The sequence below is a fragment of the Brienomyrus brachyistius genome, chromosome 6 (assembly GCF_023856365.1).
Source record: "Brienomyrus brachyistius isolate T26 chromosome 6, BBRACH_0.4, whole genome shotgun sequence".
Classification (NCBI taxonomy): Eukaryota; Metazoa; Chordata; class Actinopteri; order Osteoglossiformes; family Mormyridae; genus Brienomyrus; species Brienomyrus brachyistius.
Window position 1 is genome coordinate 5018803 of NC_064538.1, and position 19367 is coordinate 5038169.

A 19367-nucleotide genomic window follows, 5' to 3' on the forward strand; every position below is an offset into this window, starting at 1 on the left:
TCCGTGCAGAATGGAGTTCATGCAATATTTATGGCTCTCTCAGCCCACCCTGCAACCATCTTTCAGTTCCTATATAATTAACTGAGCAAGGCTTTAACTTCAACCTGGAACAATCAGGCCTGAATCCTGAAAGGGCCCAAACATGTCATCCCCCCCCCCTCTCCAAAAAAAAGGGAGGGGAAAAAAAAAACAGCTCTTCAGAGTTGCCTTTCAGAGATAGGAGATGGAAGAAGTGAGACTGAGGAATGACAGATTTGATGTTAACACGCCCAAAGCAAACAATGGCAATGTTGCTGACTGCTTCCAACATTTTATTGTGCCAAGGCGTACAACACACACATATACACACACACACACACACACACACACACGCACCACACACACACAAACACACACACACACACACACACACACACACACACAGCGTTCCATAAGAAAGAAAGCATTGCCCATGGCCACAGAGACTTTGCCTCTGTTGCTGCTAGATAAGGGGCACTGGCCACATCCGGGACCTGCAGGATGGGCTCCAAGTCAGCTGTACAGTGAGCTCGCAAGCCTGGCCAAACGGCTCCCTTTTCAACATTTCAGCCTTTTTTTTAACCTCCTTGTTGAGTCAGGCTTATTAACACAAAGATAAGGTTGTAGCCATGGCTACAGTTAACGCGGCCCAGTAAACGGAGCATGAGAACACCTCCATGCAGTGTGCTCCGTTACTGTATCTCTGGGTCATGTAATCGTACTGCATACAAAACTAAAAGGTCCCTACTGCTGCTGCTGCTTGTCCAATTCCGTGAGGCTCTCCATCGCTCCCCTTCACACAGCCGATCAGCCCAAGTCTCCAAAAGTCTCCAGCACCCAAAGTGGAGAAGTGAAACTTGTCAAACATTTCCAGGGCTGGGAAAATTTTAATTGACTTCACTTCCTGTGAGAAACTTCCAAAGTTTTACACACTCTGCAGAGATGCCTTTGCCAACTGGAGTCTTTTAACAAGGTGAGAGAGTCACAGAGTGCTAAAATAAGCCTTTATAATAGAGAATTGATATTATTATGTAGCGAGGACCAGTAACAAGAAAATAGCAGGAGGTAGAAAGGGGAGTTCCACTCCTGTTTCCAAGGTGACCGTTATATTAGGGCACAAACGTCAAGGTGATATAGTGGGGACTCTTAGCCATTTAAGTGACTATCTTGGGTCAAAAGTTTAGAGTGTGGTGGGTTTTTTCTTCTCCCCCCCAGGTACCAAGTTACCCTCAAATATAACACAAATTGCCATTCAAGTCCAAGGCAGAAGCTACAAAACCAAAGCTTTATTTCCAATAAGCCTAATACTGCGATTAAAGATATCCAATACTAGCCATGAGTCTTTAAATAGTTCCTAAAAATCATCATCTCAGCAAATACTGGGTTATCCCTTAGCTCTGAATGCATTTGTATAAGCTACCGTAATTCAAAACAGAAACCTGAAGTAATTCAGTGTCTCTAGTAAAGTTGGGTTCACACTTTGAGCTGAAGTGTGCAAACGGGAGCCGTGACACTGCACACCATGTGACAAGCTGCGCCACCTGGGGAGTGGGGGGCGTCCAAAACACCATGGGGGAGGGGGGGGCGTGAAATCCACGGCTTCGATACCTCCTCGCCAGAAATGTGAGGGCAGCTCGAGGTGGACATTTCCCCTTTGCCTGAAAGCATCGCTGTGGGCGGGAATGGCGACCAGTGAGGCCTAAATAATGTTTTATATATCGTAAACTTTTTTTGCACGATATTTTTTTGCAATGGAGTTATAATGCTGAAAAAACATGTTCTAAATTTGCCGGAGCGCTCCGATATTGCAGCGATCTCGTTCGCAGGGCATTTCTCCAGGCTACAAAAAAATATCGTGCGCTTCTCAGTCAATGCCACAATTCAGCACCTTCAGGCGCCCTGTGGTGGTGAGGTGGTAACTGTTTCTCTCGCTCAAACCTAGTTCTCACGGTGGAGCAGAGAGAGAATGGGGACACACGGTGCCGCAGCACACTCTCGCTGCTTCGTGACGTATCCGGGGACACGTCCGCGGCCACAACGCTCAAAAAAAAAAAACAATAACCGAAGAGGACATTTCCCAAACTCACTCAGTCGATTTTTGATGAGGTGAGACAACCACTGACTTAATTAATACTTCCTCATCATATGTTACAGTACTGGGAACCAAAGCTGACTTAGTCCTCATGCAACCCCAAAGAAGAACTTTCGCTAAATTCCCAAAACTAACACGATCCACAGAGATTTTCTCGAGATCGTATCCTGTGGACAGATGGAGTTTTTGGAAATCTGCTCTTCAGCTACCGAGCCGGTCTGGCCCGGGGGGGGGGGGGGGGCAGCCAGGATCCGTTCACTCTTAATGTCACAGGGTGCAAGAAGAGCGCGGGGCTTGAGGATAAAAACGAACAGAGGGCCCTGAAAGAGACAATTCAAAAACTTATTGTGCGCACCTTTCCAACTGCTGTGGAAAAAAGCGAGCTGAATGAGGTTACTCAGGTAGGGCAGCGGATGCTGCTAGGAGGCCACTTTTAACTGAATATGCTAAAGGCAGATGCTGAGATGAAAGGGCAGTCTGAATGTCACAGGGCTTGTCAGTTCCTGAGTGTTGCCTCTGCTCACCACAACATCTGATGACAGCAATGGAAAAACATTTGGTTTCCTTTAACATATAATTGGTCGCCTTTATGCAGTTTGCAGTCATGTACGTCTTTCTTTAGACTTTGGACAATGCGGCTCATTCGCCGTAACGGGCGTCAAATATAAATCATTATAGCAGAGGAAATGGGCCTGTTAATTTTAATCGGATTTTTTTTTTTTTTTTTTTGCTATTGTTCTCCTGCTTCCTTTCAGCTTCTGAAGTGTGTTATTAAAGCTCTGTCTGCTGTTGTGTAATGCTGGGAAGCAGAGAGGGAAAAGGTACAAAAGATGCTTCCTGTGTAAAAGGTGCAGTGACCTGCTCAGGAGCAAACGGTCAGCCTTTGGCTGCCTCCTTCTCTGCTTTTGTGAACCAGGGGCACCTATGTGCTGTTAGTCAACAATTTAAAATGGAAAACAAGAAGAAGGATATGACTATCTATCTATCTATCTATCTATCTATCTATCTATCTATCTATCTATCTATCTATCTATCTACTGTATATATATATACTGTATATATCTATATATACTGTATATATAAGCCCCCCCCCCAATCACTCGGAAGACTGGGACTTTATCCTTGGGGAGGAAGGAAGCACACAGACAAGCCTATTTGCTGATTTGGTGTCAAACTGTTTATCATTTTTATGATACAAAAAGGCACAAAGGAATCACCTGCCTTATGGACTGCATACACCACCATGCAGGTACAGGCTGCATATAGATAATTAAGTCCTACCAATAAAAACCACACGTACCACTGCAGCCAGGCCTGTTATTTACAGTACATCAAGGCTGTATGCCTGTTCAATTAGGCACACTCCCGGGGGTTTTTGAAATTAGTAGGGGTCACCATAAAATAAAGAGATGCTACGTTTACTAAGAAGAGGCAGCACATCCAGTGTGAGCCCATTTGAATGGTTTGGTGATGAATTTCTCTTGATGCCTTCACTCGAGTAGGGTTAGCTTTGTTATCTCACTCAAGTCAGACAGTCCAGCATCTTCTTAGGAAGGTTTTATTAAAAAGGGAGTCACATTTCCAAAAAGGTATTGTGACGGTTAAGCAAATTAAGGGATGGCTTTGTTTAGGTGAATGATTTACAGGTAAAAACCCTAAATAACCACAAAATGTCAGCAGTGGCACCGAGATAGCGAGTCACATCAGGAGTTTAGGTTAATGCAGGTAAGGGCAGTAGGGCAGCCGGCACAAGGGCCCTGGGTCCCCGGGCTTTATTCAGTTGGAGACAGTGCTACAGGGTGGAACTGGGGGCCTCGAGAGAGACTGCCAGGGGGTGGATGGTCTGTGGGTGATACCCTGGTTTCCCACCATAAAACCACCAGACCACTACAGCTCTGGCTCGTGAGGACTGGGGATGGAGTGGAGGTGGTGGCGGGCGGTAGGGGGGGGGGTGAACATGTGTGGGAACGCGGCCGTGTCTCACCCCTGCAGAGGGCAGTCTTTTCCTGTTGGGGTTGGGGCCCATTGGTAGGGCGCTGTGTAGAAGCCTAAAACCCTGCGTGCCTGCGCTGTATCTGGTCTGTGGAGAGAGAGAAGAGAGACAGGAGGGGGGAGGCTTCAGTTTCCACGCAATTGGGTTGGGGGGCTGGCGGGGGAACCTTCCAGAATATGCGCCTCTCTCACCTCTCAAATGTAGGCAAAAAATGAAACTCGGATCAAAACATATCGATTTAGTTAAAGACAGATCAAACGAGACAAAAACGGACCAAGACAAGAGCAGAAATGGAAGGTCAGGAATCGAACGGACAGAAATTAAACTTCCATAAATAATTACGGCCTCGAATGCTATGCGAAAATATAAACTAAACTAAACTAAGACATAAACTAAAAAAACAACAGTAAATCATGGCAATGATAAAGGTGTGATAGCCTACAGCGTGGTTTACAGGCTGTGATGCAAAGAGCCGAAACGGTGCAGTAATTTGTCTTTCAAAGTGATGCCACGAGACAGAAAGTAGGAGGAGCTTCACGAGCGACCGCAGGTGATGCCAGGAGTGGGCTAACTATAGTGAGAAAAACCTAGTGATCCTACCCAACCGGCTTCGCCAGCTGCGCTTTCCCGCTCGCCCGTGAGCCTCCAGGTGCATGTGCGTTAAATAAAGTTACTCTCCTTCAAACTTTTCGCAGATGCGGCGAGCCGCGACACCAATCCCTCGGACAGTCAGGCAGGGGCCGGGAAAAGATATGAAACCAGCAGTACAGACGGTGCCAAGGCAACGCGAGGAGCAAGAACGCTTCACTTTCTGCACCATGTCACAAAATGTATAATAAGAAAACAGGCAGAAAGTTCTGCCGTGATCCACCGGCTGCATTAAGCGGCAGTACCGCGGATTGCTGAGAACCTAGCGGGGTAAACGGGCTCCAGGCTCGACATTACATCCTCAGCATCCCTTCGTTTTTCTCACTTTTTCCCCACCAGGCACTTCCTGTATTAACGATCTCGAGGTCATGATGAGCAGATACAATAAGATGGCAATTAGAGAATAAAAATAGGCAGGAGGTAAGGGCTAAACAGCCATCTGCGCTGACATCCGCTCGATCTTCGCCCTGCGCCTGGCTCTGTAAATAGTGTGCGAGGACCGTGATGAATTAGCCCGGTGCCAGATAATGTAAACAAGCCGTCTGTAGCTCCATATTTAATAGGCCTTTGCACTTAACGCTGGCATGGAGCAGATGTCTTTGCCAGGACACCTCCCCCGGGAGCCGGGCATTCTGGGAGTCGGCCATCATTCACCACTGCCCTGTCGCTGGCACATCAGTCCACACTGGTAGCAGAGAAATGGCTTCGTTATCTCTCATCTGCATGGGGATCATACCTACTGGATTGATCTTCTCATGCGGATGCTGGACATGGAAATGAAGGACCCTCTTTTTGCGATTTTATGCTTAAACACAATGTTTGTGGGAGTTTTACTTAGACAAAAATGTTCTGAGGGTATAACGAAAAATGACTGGTTCAGAGAGATGACCCATCAGATTGTAGAGGAGGTGGGTTCAAGCAACTACAGGATGCAGGATCAAGACATATGATTGGTTGGTCCCGCCTCCTGTAGTTGCTTGGTCCCACCTCCTCTACAATCTGGTAAGATCTTAATGATCATTTTTCCTTCTGCCCTCAGAACATTTTTGTCTAAGTTATACTTCCATGAGCAAACACAACACAAGAAAAATGTTGTGTTTGCTAGTTTCTTGGGGCTTTAAAAAAATGCCACGCTTTGGGTTCAAAAAGTGGAAAAAGGTAAAGACAAACCATTTACACCTGGAAGCAAAGGTTGGAGAGATGATCGATTCAGAGTAACTTCAAAAAAATAATAATTAGTGCTGTAAGCACCTTGGGGTTAAAAATTCATCTGGGCTGATATATTTCTCCGTATCCTTAAGTGAAAAACCCTGAAGGACTCACAAACTTTATAAAATAATAAAAGCACTTTCACCTTGGTCCTAATGCTCTTGTGCTACTAATTCTGCTTAATTATTTACTACTAATGAATAGCCTCAAGCAACGTCTTTAAATTTCAGAGATCACAGGAAGTCTATGAATTATCCATGTGCGGTACTTGGATACATTGGTCCAATTACGGTTTTTATTATCTTAAATATAAAAAGGCTGCGGATATTTTAAATTTTGCCTAATAAAAACCATCCATTCCTTTTAATGTAAATAATTATGCCTCATTTTATAGTCATTCTGTCATAAATCTGGCTTTAGAAATGTTCTGGCTTTAGAATTCTCTGGGTGAATATCCAGGTAGGATATACAGTAAAAACTTTCATGCTGATAAATGTCTGATGTCCATTTATTTCATGTACGTGGCAGAAATCCCCCAGTGAAGAGGAAATGCTTCCTTGGATACTTTCCCAACACTGTCCTGACACTTCGGGATAAACTTTGCCCAGGTTCATGTGATGCCCTCGCACAAGCATTCATGACTTCAGGAGAACCTGTCACCTAGACCACCAGGGGATCAAGACCATGTAGTGTTTTGTTTCATTAGGCCCTTCACCCCTACTGGAGGACATATGCTAGCATGCTCTGCTAATCAAAGAGTCTGGTGGATGAAGTGATTTGGACTTCCAGGAATCCAAGCAGTTAACGAACGGATAATCCAACTATGGAACGCACTGCCACACTGGACATCAACATACAGAAGTAATACCTTAATAGTGGATAGATGCCTTAATAGAACAGATCTGTGTCAAAATCATTGTGCATTGCACAGAATGATTTTACACTCCAGGTTCTCTCAGTGAAAACTTGGGGGAACTGATGTAAAATCAGATGAGGCTTGGTTATGACACGTTCTGTCATTTCCTATACGGGAGGGGAATAAAAACGACAATAAAAATAAAAACACCTACGATTCAGTTTTAAAGAAGCGCCATCCTACGATCTAGCCTTTGATGGGAAGTCTTCCATACCGGGATGTCAGCGGAGGTATGTTAATCTGCATGTAAACATGTGCGATTGCATGAGCTGTAAAAACGAAACGCCTTCGCGTCTCGGAGGGAGGGCGTCTTCGGATCAGTCCGCGAGCCTCAGATGTGGCCTTGGCCAACGGTCGAACTCAGTGACATCTTGCCGGGCCCGGCGCACATGGGACTGGCCAATCAACACAGGGCACACAGAATATAGCTGATGTAAGCAAGTCCTGGAGGAGAGGTCAGGCAAAAACACAACCGTTAATGGCGAGGATGACAGTGGTGTCTCTTGGTTTTTTTAAGCCGTGTGTTTTTGCTCCGGAGCGGACAGACTTTCACACAGAGACTTGAGATCAAAGTTTCCTGCTGTATTCTGATCTACGTTTATTTCAGCGCTGCAGAAATGTAGCAGTAGTCATTTTCCACTGATACACCAGTATATCGCTGCTTCCTCAATTCGTTTTCAAAGCTATTTGTATTGCTACTTGTATTTTTAACTTTAAATAAAACTGAATACATATTTAGATGACGTCGCTTAATTTTCCAGCTAAAATACTGGCATGTCATACTGCATACAGTATGACCTGACATGCAGCCTTGATTTATAGTCATGCAGCCTCAATGTGCAGTCATACAGACTCAATGTACAGTCATACAGACTCAATGTACATAGTCTCAAGCTGTTTAAACACATCCTCACAAGACCTTAAGCAAGCAGGATTTGTTAATATGACACTACCAGCTCGACCTGAGGCGCCTAACAGCAGCAACACAATTTTATGTCTGTTCATATATGGGAGTCTTTCGGTGTAATTACCTGATTCTGATACAGCACAGCCCAGCAAGGACTTGAATCAGCAACTTTCTGGTTAGAAGCCCCTGTCATGGTGCTTTACATCAGCTGCCAGCCGTCACTGCGAATTGTTAATGATCTGGCAAACCAAAGCTGATTATCCTTACTGACAGGAAGCCAGAACATGAGAGAACTACAGGGCGGGAAACATGACCAAACTCTGCTCCCTTGGAGAAGCACCTGAAATAGGGGTGGGGGGTACAGGATGTTCCTTGCCCACCTACAAGCCCTTAATTTTGTTTCTTGATTGATTACCGGGATGGTCATTCCCCACAGTTGGTGTACGAAATGATAATGAGACACTCATTCTCGATAACACTCTAAAATCTGATCGATGACACATGCACTTCCTTCACTACCCTATCAGAAGAAAATCTAACATTGTGACAGCTCTGCACTTGCACCCGTGCACGACTTTTACTGTGTTGTTGGTGGCCTCATTTGGGGTGGGGTTGGGGGCCTCGGTGAACATGTCTTAGTTAATGCTGATGCATTTCTGATGATCTCACGGTATTTCCGGCATTCCGTTTCCAGCATCATTTTGAATTCTTCAAATACTGAGCGGAATGAACTCAATCTTACAAAACTGTACTGTGTGAGTTACCCCAGTCTTGTTTCTCCGGTTGCAAATGAACATGCAACATTTCTTATCTCCAGGAGAGAAAAAGAGCCAGTTCTTCACTGCACATTCCCTGTGGCTGCATCTCTGCCTGCGATTGCTGGTTTTGTTCCAGAGCCTAGAACTCTCTCTGAAGACTTCTGCTCTGACGGATTCCTATTATTCCTGGAGTGATTACGGAGGCAAGCCTATTTAAGGGGCCGCTTTTTTCATTCCGAACACGTCTTCTGCACCCTATGCTGAACACAAACACATTTTATTCTGGCAGAAATCTCTTACTGTTTATCGCAGCAGGCATCAGAGAGGTGTCCAAGTGTTAAACCGTCCAAATCTCTCCACATACTCACACAGATTTCCCAGACATGTCTAACAGTATGTGTTAAACTGCTCATTCAGGAGACGCTTTGGGTTCCTCCACAGATAACTAATAATTTATGCGACACTCGTCTTGCAAAGGATGCAGGGAGAAAACCCAGACTGAGCATCAAGTGTTACTGTAGCGTGATCCCACACCGTGATGCCCATTATGATGAGAAGAACAGTAGTGCCTTTTCAGGTTGCCAGGTGGTATCAGCTACTGCTGGGATGCCATGTCATGCTGTACTGATCTACCAGCTGCACCGCTTGTGGGGGCTGTAGCAGATGTTTTGTGTTGTTGTGCAAAAAGACCAACTTAGCACCCCTGTGGTCTGGGTGGGCGTGCCTCCCTCTCAGACAATACGATACGCATCTACATAGGTAAAAAGCAATGATTCTATAGGATTCGTTTCAAATATGATACGATTGGATTTGATGCATTAAATCGAATTGATGCTTAAATCGAATGTGATTTATATTCATTTTATTACAATTGAAGTGTCCTCCTTTGGAAGCAAAAAAAAAAAAAAAAAAAAAAAAAAAAATATATATTACAACAGAAGTCACTGTATTCAGCATTATTCAAGGCTCTAGATAATGGAAGTTGATTTTAAAATATTAACATAAAAAATTATAATATGCAGTAACAGTGAGGGTGGTATCAACTTGTGATTTTAGCTTTATCGGTTTTTTGTCCAGTTTCCCTCCAAATTTGAGTCAGACTGGCGGTTTTGAATGGATACAGTCACATCATGGACTCTTGGAGCGGATTTCTGATTACAGTCGGTTTTTCATTACACCCCTAAACACACAGGCTGAGAGCGCAGAAGGGTGAGTGGCGATTCCACACAGGCTGCAGGAGAGACATTCAGTCTGTGGTCATGTGACTCCTCATTTGCACGACAATGAAGGGGTGAAACCTCATCAGCAGATCCCCCCAGACAGCTTCATGGGAGAGGGGCCTTGGGTGCTGTGGGGGGCCGATCATCACACATCTCCTGAGCCGCCTGGGTTTGACAGGGATGGAAATGCATGCCGATTGAATCTCCTGGGCTCCGGTGGGAGCGGGAAGGTAGGCCGGCGATTACCAGCATGGTCACCCGAGGCCCAGGGCCGGACCTGAGGGTTCACGTGACCGACCGCTAGCAGTCAGGCTGAAGACAAGAATGTGAAGCCATCAGGGCCTCAGGAATCACAAAGAGTCCTCAAGCCTTCCAGCGTCACCCTACCGGTTTGATAAAAATGACACCTAGCCGAGCAGGTTAGGCTAACCGATAAACAGAAGGAAACGACAGGATTTCTCTGCCACCTGACCCTCCCAATACGGGATGCGGCAAATGAGACTTTGGGAGCAGAGCTGGTGAAAGGCCATTGGTGCCCTTGCCAAGCTTCTTGGAGAAGTCTTGTACAATTTGGAAGTCATTTGGATGTACAATTTGGATGTCTTGCAGTGCTTCTCCTTTGATTTTAACGAGCTCCACAAATGTTTCACCCTCCTGTGTCTGTAGTTTCCAAATCCACTCTATAAACTTGTCTCTGGCATCTCATGATAAAAGATATTTTTAAATTTATATGATTATACACTATGCTTTGGACAAAAAATAAATAAAAAAATCTTTGGGCCCCATTCCCGAAATACATATTTCGACAAAAGTGCTCCAAATCTGTCATGACTTGCAAAACTTTGAAAAAACTGAGCTGTTCAGTTTTGTATGAGGTAGATTGACATTGCTTGTTAATTTCTTGGTCCATTTCACATTGTATAGTCACAGAAGATTTTGATATGTGTTTTCATTTTGCGATATTTAATTCAGTGGTATCTGTTTAGGTACATCTCAAAAATGCAGCTGAAGAAATGATCAGAATAGCAAGAGAATAAAAATTTAGATAGATATCGCTGTGTTACGTGAGAGACCATTTTATGATACGATCATCGGTCTGGGGAAGGGCAGCTGAGATCTTACAGTAATGTTATTTCAAAATGCCCTGAGATTCTAGGTCTGGAGATAAAACAAGCCTTTTGCAAGACCCCGCAGAGATCAATTTCTTTTTTTTTTTAGAGCCAAGTCTCTTTTCAGATTAAGACGATTTCTCACTAGAAAAATCTGAGAAATCGAATCACAGCTCATTTCTATGTATGAAAGATGGAAAAGCAGAGACCTTACTAAAGCGTTCCATTACTCCTGGGCCACAGTGTCAAGGACAGTTTGTATCTGATTTCTGCATCAGAGTAAGAATATAAGTAATCAGTTCTTTCTACCTGTATATGTTGAGGGAAATAATTGCATGCTACAACCGGGCTTGTCTCTCAGGACAAGGGGCCCAGGACGAGTCTTTTCCAGGGTCCTGGGTGAGGCCCACATTCACCAAGTAATCAAATCACTGTGCCTGCTACTGCATGGTCACTGTAACACTGCAACTATAACGAAGAGTAATACCTCACCAATCATTGACAGTCTACGGTGTAACCTTTCTGGACTTTCCGGACTAGCTAGCACGAAATGGTAGCATAAACATGCAGGTTACGTTAGCCTAGGCTATGTGATGACATAACCAAGACCTCATTTCGATGAAGCGTATTTCCAGTGTATATGTAGTATGGGTGTAAAGGTCCACAAAATTCATGGTTCCGTACAAACCTCGCTTTTGGGTTCATGATTAGGTGCAATTTTGGTACAGCGGGGAAAACTGAATTTGTCTTGAAATTATTAATTATTGAAACTGCAAACACAAAAACAATTAGTCACACCTGCAATCCGAAGGGAATGCATCTGTTGATGTGTCTGAATAACAAAACGTAAGACGTCCTTATTTGCACATTGTAAAAAACAATTATGCAAAATAATTTATTACAATATCATCACAATCATAATGAACCAAATAGCATGTTCTCTACTGCCAAGTATGGCCAATAAACACCCCTACAGCCAACAGTCACCGGTCTGAATTTCCTGGTACAGTAAAAGCACCTTAAATACCACAGCGAGACTAACTTACAGAGGCTCCAGTTGTACACACACTTGGATGATGTCGTTCCAAATGAGTTAGCATGTTGGGTGTGTTTCCAGCAGCATATCCTAGTTGGGTGCAACTGTGCTGACAGACATTCTCTCTCTCTCTCTCTCTCTCTCTCTCTCTCTCTCTCTCTCTCTTCTTTATCGGGAAACCAAAATGTTCCCAAATCGCCGATTACGACTGACTTTAACCAGCATTAGCCATGACCAACTCACAGCCCCAATAAGAGTAATGTTTCTCGTGTTGAACATCTACTTGTGATTTTAGGTTCCATCCATGCCAATAAATGGATTCATTCATTTCGTTGTACATCCCAAACTGAAAATGTACCGTCGCAACCCTAATATTTGGCTAAAATGACGTTTTAAATTAAATGTGGCCAGTTACTCCACCCTTATGACAGTTCTGAGCTGAAGGAGGAATATGTGTTTTGGAATAACTTCTGTCCATCAGCAACAGCAAGCAGCTATTGCAATTTTTGTTTGCTATTTAAAGCTATCGCTTGAAGAATATTCCGGATACCTGCCCGCCCAATAAGTAAGCATATTGCACAGTCACGGTCCATACAGCCATAATAACCTTGTTTTGATATCAGGATATAGTGAGAGGGATTCAGAGGTCACTGACCATTTGTATGTGATTTTACTACCAGGTGTACAGCGCCGATGGTGCTCAACATCCGTGTGTAGGGCAGTCGTACGGTTAACCTGTGCTGGATTGAGGAAGTGAAGCTATCCAAACACACACACAGATATACTCATATCTTTGTTGGGACCATCCATTTATTTCTATGCGAAAAACCCTAATACCAACTACAACAACCTTAACCCCCACCCAGCCCTAACCTTAACTATAAGTAACCAAACAAAGTCCAAGACTTTTGGAATTTTTTAGTTTTTTGATTGCAGTCACAAATTTTTATAAAATTGAATTTCCCCTTGTGGGGACACAAAAAATGGTTCCTACAACGTCAAAATGACAGGACCAGCTGACCCCACAATGTAATGTATATTTGACTGACACACACACACACGCACACACACACACACACACACACACACACACATATTAAATTTCAGTCTAGGTTCAAGCATCCTGATCAAATACTACCACACATTTGGAGCACCACTCCATCAGTCTCTGTTGAACACAGTGGGGTCTATTCCGTCATCCAAAATGAAAAACACCATCAGTGTACTACTGGGAATAGCAAGCTTTTTAATTAAGACGACAAGACTCACTACAGTCCCCCCTCCCCCCCACCTCCCCAAGGCTGCCCCTCCGTGACTTTCCCTTGGCCTCGGAGCTGAGGTAACCGGTAGTGCAGTGTTTGCGTTTGTTCTGGCTGGCGGGGGGAACCCCAACAGCCTGTTAACATTATCTTTACAAACACACAGTGAGAATTTCCTGTGGCCAATCACACGGCCCCGGCTCCACCTGTGCAGCTCTGCCGGCGCCGTACCACGAGAGTCTGACATCGTGAAAACCGCTTTAGACCGAACGGTTACCTTTCACGTCTGGGGCAAACCTCATCTGAATACCCAACACCCAAAACAGCCATGAGAACAAAATATCCTAAAGTAATACAACAGTATAAATATCTTTATATACCTACAAATGCGGCATGGCTTCACAAACCTGTAAATTACCAGAAACTCTACATGCATTTCAACACCATGGACGTCAACATTATACACTGTGTTTGGTTTCAACAAAAATATATTCTTAAGAATTTATCTTGGACCCAGCAGAAGCTAACAAGAACACAACTGAATTTTTGTTTTCAAGAAACCCTTTCTTATATAAAAAGATTGTACTGAAAAGATGAAAATAAACATTTCACAACAATTCTGAAGCAACATTCTTTTTCATTTTTTGTTTTTTTTATTCCCGAAATGTGCGCCAAAGCTTTCTGGTGAAGCTGCATCCTTTTTCTCTCAAAAGGAGGGATTATTGTTGGCACAAAACATCAGTAAAACTCTATTCTGATTGACATTGAAGTCTGAAGTCTGAAGCCAGGGAAATCTACTGTACTGTTGCCATATTTCTCTGCCGCGTTAGCTTTCTAGCATGACTCACCGAAGCTATGGGAAAACAATCAATAAGCACGACTGCTCAAGTGGTTACTTGTTAACAAAATGGCTTAGTAGAAGCTATCTGGATCGAGCATTGGCTTTACCAGCCATGTGTCTTATTTTAACTTACTTTGGGGGGGGGTGTCCACTGTACAAAATGTAAGAATGTGTATGCCTCCATTTTATTTGACTCCTTGGGAGATTTCTACACTGTAACTGCACTGTAATTACACGATTAACAGCTTGGGCAGTAGTCTATTGGATCTCCACCACTTCCTCCTCCTCTTCCTGCCATCCTGGAGAGCTTACTCTTGCAGGATCAGGTTAGAGGTCAGTGGCACCATGTAGCAGGCTCGTGGGGGGTGTGAGGGGGTAGGTTGTGGGGGCTCCGCACTCCCTGGCAGCCCGCTAATGAGCGTGTCAGGGTCCGTTACAGACGAGACCCTCCGTTTGCTAAGCGATGCCTATAGACAGCGCTCATTAGCGGGGGTAATGACATGCCACGGGGCAGATTAACCAGGAGCGGTCACAAGGCGAAAAAAAAAGAAGATCATCCATTCATTCATCTAGTTTGATGCAATAAAGCATAGTTTCCTGGAGCGGCTAACGGTGATAGCATCACAGAGGGCCAGGGTGAATGAAATTAGCTTGCTGAGTTCAGGAGGAGGGATGACGTACGGCAGCTTGTCAAATGTACAGGGTGGGTTGAGAGTGAATGCAGCCTGGTGGTCAGTAACACTGAGAAGGTACTAAATGCTTAAATTTTTCAAATTACAGTAAAACTATAGCAGTAGTAATTAATGCTACTGACTTCAACACCTAGTGTCTGCTATGATTTAATTGGCTCTTGGTAGCCATAGTAACCATAGCTAATCAACTTTTTTTTGTTTTTAAAATAGTAACTTTTTTTTAGATATCAATTTACAAAAACGCAATGGAAGACGGTCAAGTAGGGGAAGAAAATGATATACGACAGAAGTGGGGAGACCTTCGTCGAGAAACTGAGAGACAGCTGGGACCCAACTGACAAAACCAATGAGTTTTAATAGGAATAAGTAAACGTTCCAACAGCTGCGGCACCCATAGCCATAAGAAGCACAACTTCAGCGCAGCTGACGTACGTATGTGTCTCATAATTTATCACCTTTGTCCAGAAACCTGTGATCTATCATTCAGAGTTCCTAGCCACTCACACATCTTTCAACGACCACTGTGCTCCCCAGGCCGAGCTCAGCGATGGGGGGTGTTTATTGTCCGGACACCAAATTGAGACACGGACAGTAGCACCTGTGTCCTCTCGTGGACGTGCTTTCCCAGCTCGACCAGATTGCTTGATTGTTTGGAGGCAGCAGAGGTAATGCGGTCGACAATCCCTATTGCATGTTCTCGAATTAACCCCAATATTCAGGCTGAGACTGTGGAGACCTGGCTAGCTACAGCACTCAGAGTCACCTGCAGGTCACCGGTGGGCCGATTGGCTGTTCCCTGGGGGCATATATACTCCCCCAACCATACAGACTGATGCAACTTTTAGTGGTTGCTCAGGGGGTGGGGTCATTTAAAAGTATAGCACTGAAATTTCAGAAAGGAATGGGTTAAATCTCTTATCTCTGGCCTCCAGAAGACATTCCTACTAGAAGCCACAGTCCACTGATTTCCTGTTCTGTTACCCAATGCCCTATTTTTACTCTCTGCTCTAGAACAGCAATGACAGCTTCTTCCTTGTCACTAACACGTTTCCTGCCATTTTAGATTTGACTTTTATGTACCAGGTTAGTTCAACAGCTTTTCGATAAGCTCAGTTCCACTATTATTTCTGTTTTTCGGCTAATCAGGTTTGCATGATTTTCTCCTTTCGAGTCTAAACATATGATGATTAATGTGCTTTTGTTTGAAATTAAATACACATGAATCATATGCATCCTAGTTGAAATTTGTTAGCACTTGCAGCCAAATCGCAAGAATCCTGGAGATGAATAGGCTAAACAGAGAGCTTCTCAGTCACGCTGAGTCCTTTCATGGCTCTTTCACGGTGTGACACGGTAGTTTGCATACCAACAGCTCTTCACGTGTATCTTTGGAGAAGCAGCCATTTTGATGTGAAACGACAGTCGTAGGGTTAGCGATGTTTGATTCTTAAAGTTGACCTACGGATTCAGTAAGTAAGACACGGAGCACGAGGCTTTGTGTAGCACCATTTGAGGGGTTCTTGCTGTATGTACCCAGCCCTAACACTCTATTATATGCTAACCAAAGAGCAGTATGGGGGGATGGGGGCAAAGTTCACTCCCTTTTTTGCCCCAGCAGATTAACTGAGCCCTATTCACACAGGAGATCATGACACTCCAAAAGCCCCTGACCATGGAGATGGAAAACTATGCCATCCGGCTGGGTGCCTAGTTCATGTCAAGGCTCCAATGGACCTCTGTTCTCAGCCAAGAACTTATCCTGTATTGAAGCAAAATCAGTTCCATGTATGGACAATAAGGTGCTCTGAGAATCAGGGCTCAGATGAGCTTTGTGACTGAGAAACCCGTCAAGTCATAGTAAACAAACATCTGTTTAGTTTCCTGTAGAAAGTATCATGACAAAAAAAAAAAATCACTGGAAACAGCAAAATATAAACGATACACACTGTACAGTGAAATATGAATTATTTTGTTTCTCCTAACTTGTATGTCGTTTAATGGACAAAAGTTTCCGCTAAATAAATAATGAAACCTAACAAAGCATTTTCGTTTGCTTGAACTTCTGTTAGACTGTGATCTCACACTTGGTGTCGAGTTGTACTGCTATTCCGCAAAATAATCCTTACTGATAATTTTCTCTTTCTGCAGTCATTTTCCTGCTTCAGACACATGGTCTTTGCTTAGCTCCTTGGTGAACTTTCACCGAAAATGGACATCTCCCTGGCATTTGCCACAAAAGGCAGCTCAAAATTTCAAATTAAAAAATGTCAAATGTCACACTTGGCTCAGTGCAGTAATATTTTGTTCCATTCAACTGCAGAAAAAATCTGTCTGTTTCAAAAGCAGTAGGTTACCAAGAGAATAAGAGAAGGTGCTCTTCTTATCTATCACCGTGTGACAGTGTCTCGGGTCGGGTCGGCGAGCAGAACCACTTGACATGAGGACGCTGGCAACAACCAACAGGTTTATTGTTCCGAGAGAGATGGGGATGTGATGGCAGTTGGGCCGACTTGACACATGAGATCCAGGAGCTGGGTTGTTGAAGTCAAATATAGTAAACAATCACAGGACTGACATTTCGTGCCGAACTCTGGAACCAAACGTACACATAAGGATCTCGGGACTGGCGTCAAACTGGTGTCTGCTTTGCCGGGATTGAAACGTCACAGAACACGCCTGATATATCCACATCTGCAGAGAACAAGGGGTAGCTGCCACGAATCACTGAGAACAGGCCTGGTCATGTGATGCCATGGACGCAACGCCACCATCCAAAGATGTACCCCCTTAATTCAGGAATGTATGAAAACACATTTGCTTCATTTTGCTGCAGAATAATTCACAGCAGGCAATACAGGGAATGAAACAATACTGGAATCAAACAATTCAAAATGCAATGTGCTGAAATCTTGCTTTTGTGAAGCAGCCTGTCCCCAGTATTTTAACCTTAATATCCTTATTTTCAGGCATCTCCTGTGGAAATGTATTTCGGTGTAATATATTGAAGCAGTAAATCCACAGAATAATCCCTCTGGAGAACACAGATAATGGTATTTGTGACCCTTGCGTAGATTAGAGGTTTGGAAAATGCATGGAAAGATGGATGACGATTTGTTGCGAAAACACAGGGCCTGTCAGAAGAGGGAGTGAATCTTTGGCAGTGGATGCAATATAAAGTTAGAAGCATAGGATTAGCCTTATGTATCATATTTGACTTAGTACAGTATTTTTCCATATTGTCACAAATGTTTGAGATGACATTCAAAGTTGTGGGCTGATATTCATTTAGTATTGAATGTTTGATCACTATTGTCAAAAAAGAGGAACAGCAGAAAACAGGCTTTGTTTTATATCATCAAAGCAATAGCTGCATTTGCTTTTAAAGCCCAGGAAATCTGTCCTTAAGGGGTGGAAGTTGAGCTGGTTTAGTTTCAGGCCGAACACTATTATTCGTGCAGTAAACCACCTTATCTGGTACTTCAGCTGCCAACTCAAAGGTAACACCAAAATCTGCATTAGTGTAGTCCACGAGAAGTGCTGCAGGCAGCCCGTGTTTTCGACGGTTCAATTTCAAAAACAGAAGCCTTAGTTACTGCAGGGTTTTAAAAGAGGCGCGGCCAAATGTCACTGAGTATTTGAATTTCAGAGGTTTCCTAGGTGAGCCAGATCCATCGTTTTAAAGATTCAAATTCAGTGCTATTTTGTCTGTGATATCGCATCACCTCCATCAAATCAATTTGCTTTTATTTTCCCGTAAAGCTCCTTATTTTTCTCTGACTGTTCGCTGCATAAAATTATGCATGATTGTTGTAAAACAATTCCCAACAATGACATGGGTATGCTGTGCACCTGTTTAATTAAAAGTTAATTTCCTTCTAGTTGCTGTTACCATATTCAACATGTCTAATTGCACAAAAGTAATACAGCAATAATGACATCATATGGCTTATTTAAAGGGCAGTCTGTTACTTTTAGTGTCTGTTACTATCCATATTATAGCTCATCACATATTTTTATTTATTATGAAATGTGTTACATTGGTGACTACATTAAACAGTAGCTACATGCAGAATTCAGTTGCAAAGCTCTGTCTTGCCAACGGGTGGTGCAGTATTTGACATCTGTTCCATGAGGACCCACCACTGGTGTAATTATAGTTTCAACTTTTTTTTTTGTTTTTAACTATTATCCTTCATTTTTATTTGAAATCCAGTTTAACTTTGTTACTGTAGTTGTCAATGTGGTTTTGTAAGCTAGTATCTTAAAATATATATTATTATTTAGGTTTTATATGCAGTGTAGCCAAAAATGATTTGTACACTGTGGAAAATGGTTGATGAAGAAATTACGTCATTTGAAAACAATTCCAGAATATGTTTTGAATAAATTTTTTTCTTGTTTCTTTACATAACACACATAATTGTAACATTTTAGACAGTTTTTAAGTTTTTTTCTTCAATATCATTGCCATTTTTGACCATTTATTTCCACAGTGTACATATCATTTTTGGCTACACTATATTGTAGTTAGGGGTAGCATGGTTGTCTCTGGGACCAGTATTCCCAGTCTCCACGATGACCCCCTGGGTATGGAGTTTGCATGTTTTTCCCCTGTCATCGTGGGGTTTCCTCCAGGCACTCTGGTTTCCCCCAAGAATCCAAAGACATG

General features: G+C 43.4%; 1 protein-coding gene across 7 annotated transcripts in view; it reads right to left on the bottom strand.

Annotated features, from left to right (window-relative positions):
* Positions 1-19367, bottom strand: part of LOC125745501 (TOX high mobility group box family member 2-like) — a 108302-nt gene that overhangs the window by 60951 nt on the left and 27984 nt on the right. For 4 of the 7 annotated variants that reach the window (XM_049018441.1, XM_049018442.1, XM_049018440.1 and 1 more), the window contains one exon: positions 4095-4190. The exons of the other annotated variants lie outside the window; for them this stretch is intronic. In XM_049018441.1, the coding sequence (XP_048874398.1) occupies positions 4095-4190 (96 nt within the window). The remainder of the gene's footprint in view (positions 1-4094; positions 4191-19367) is intronic. 7 annotated transcript variants of the gene reach the window in all.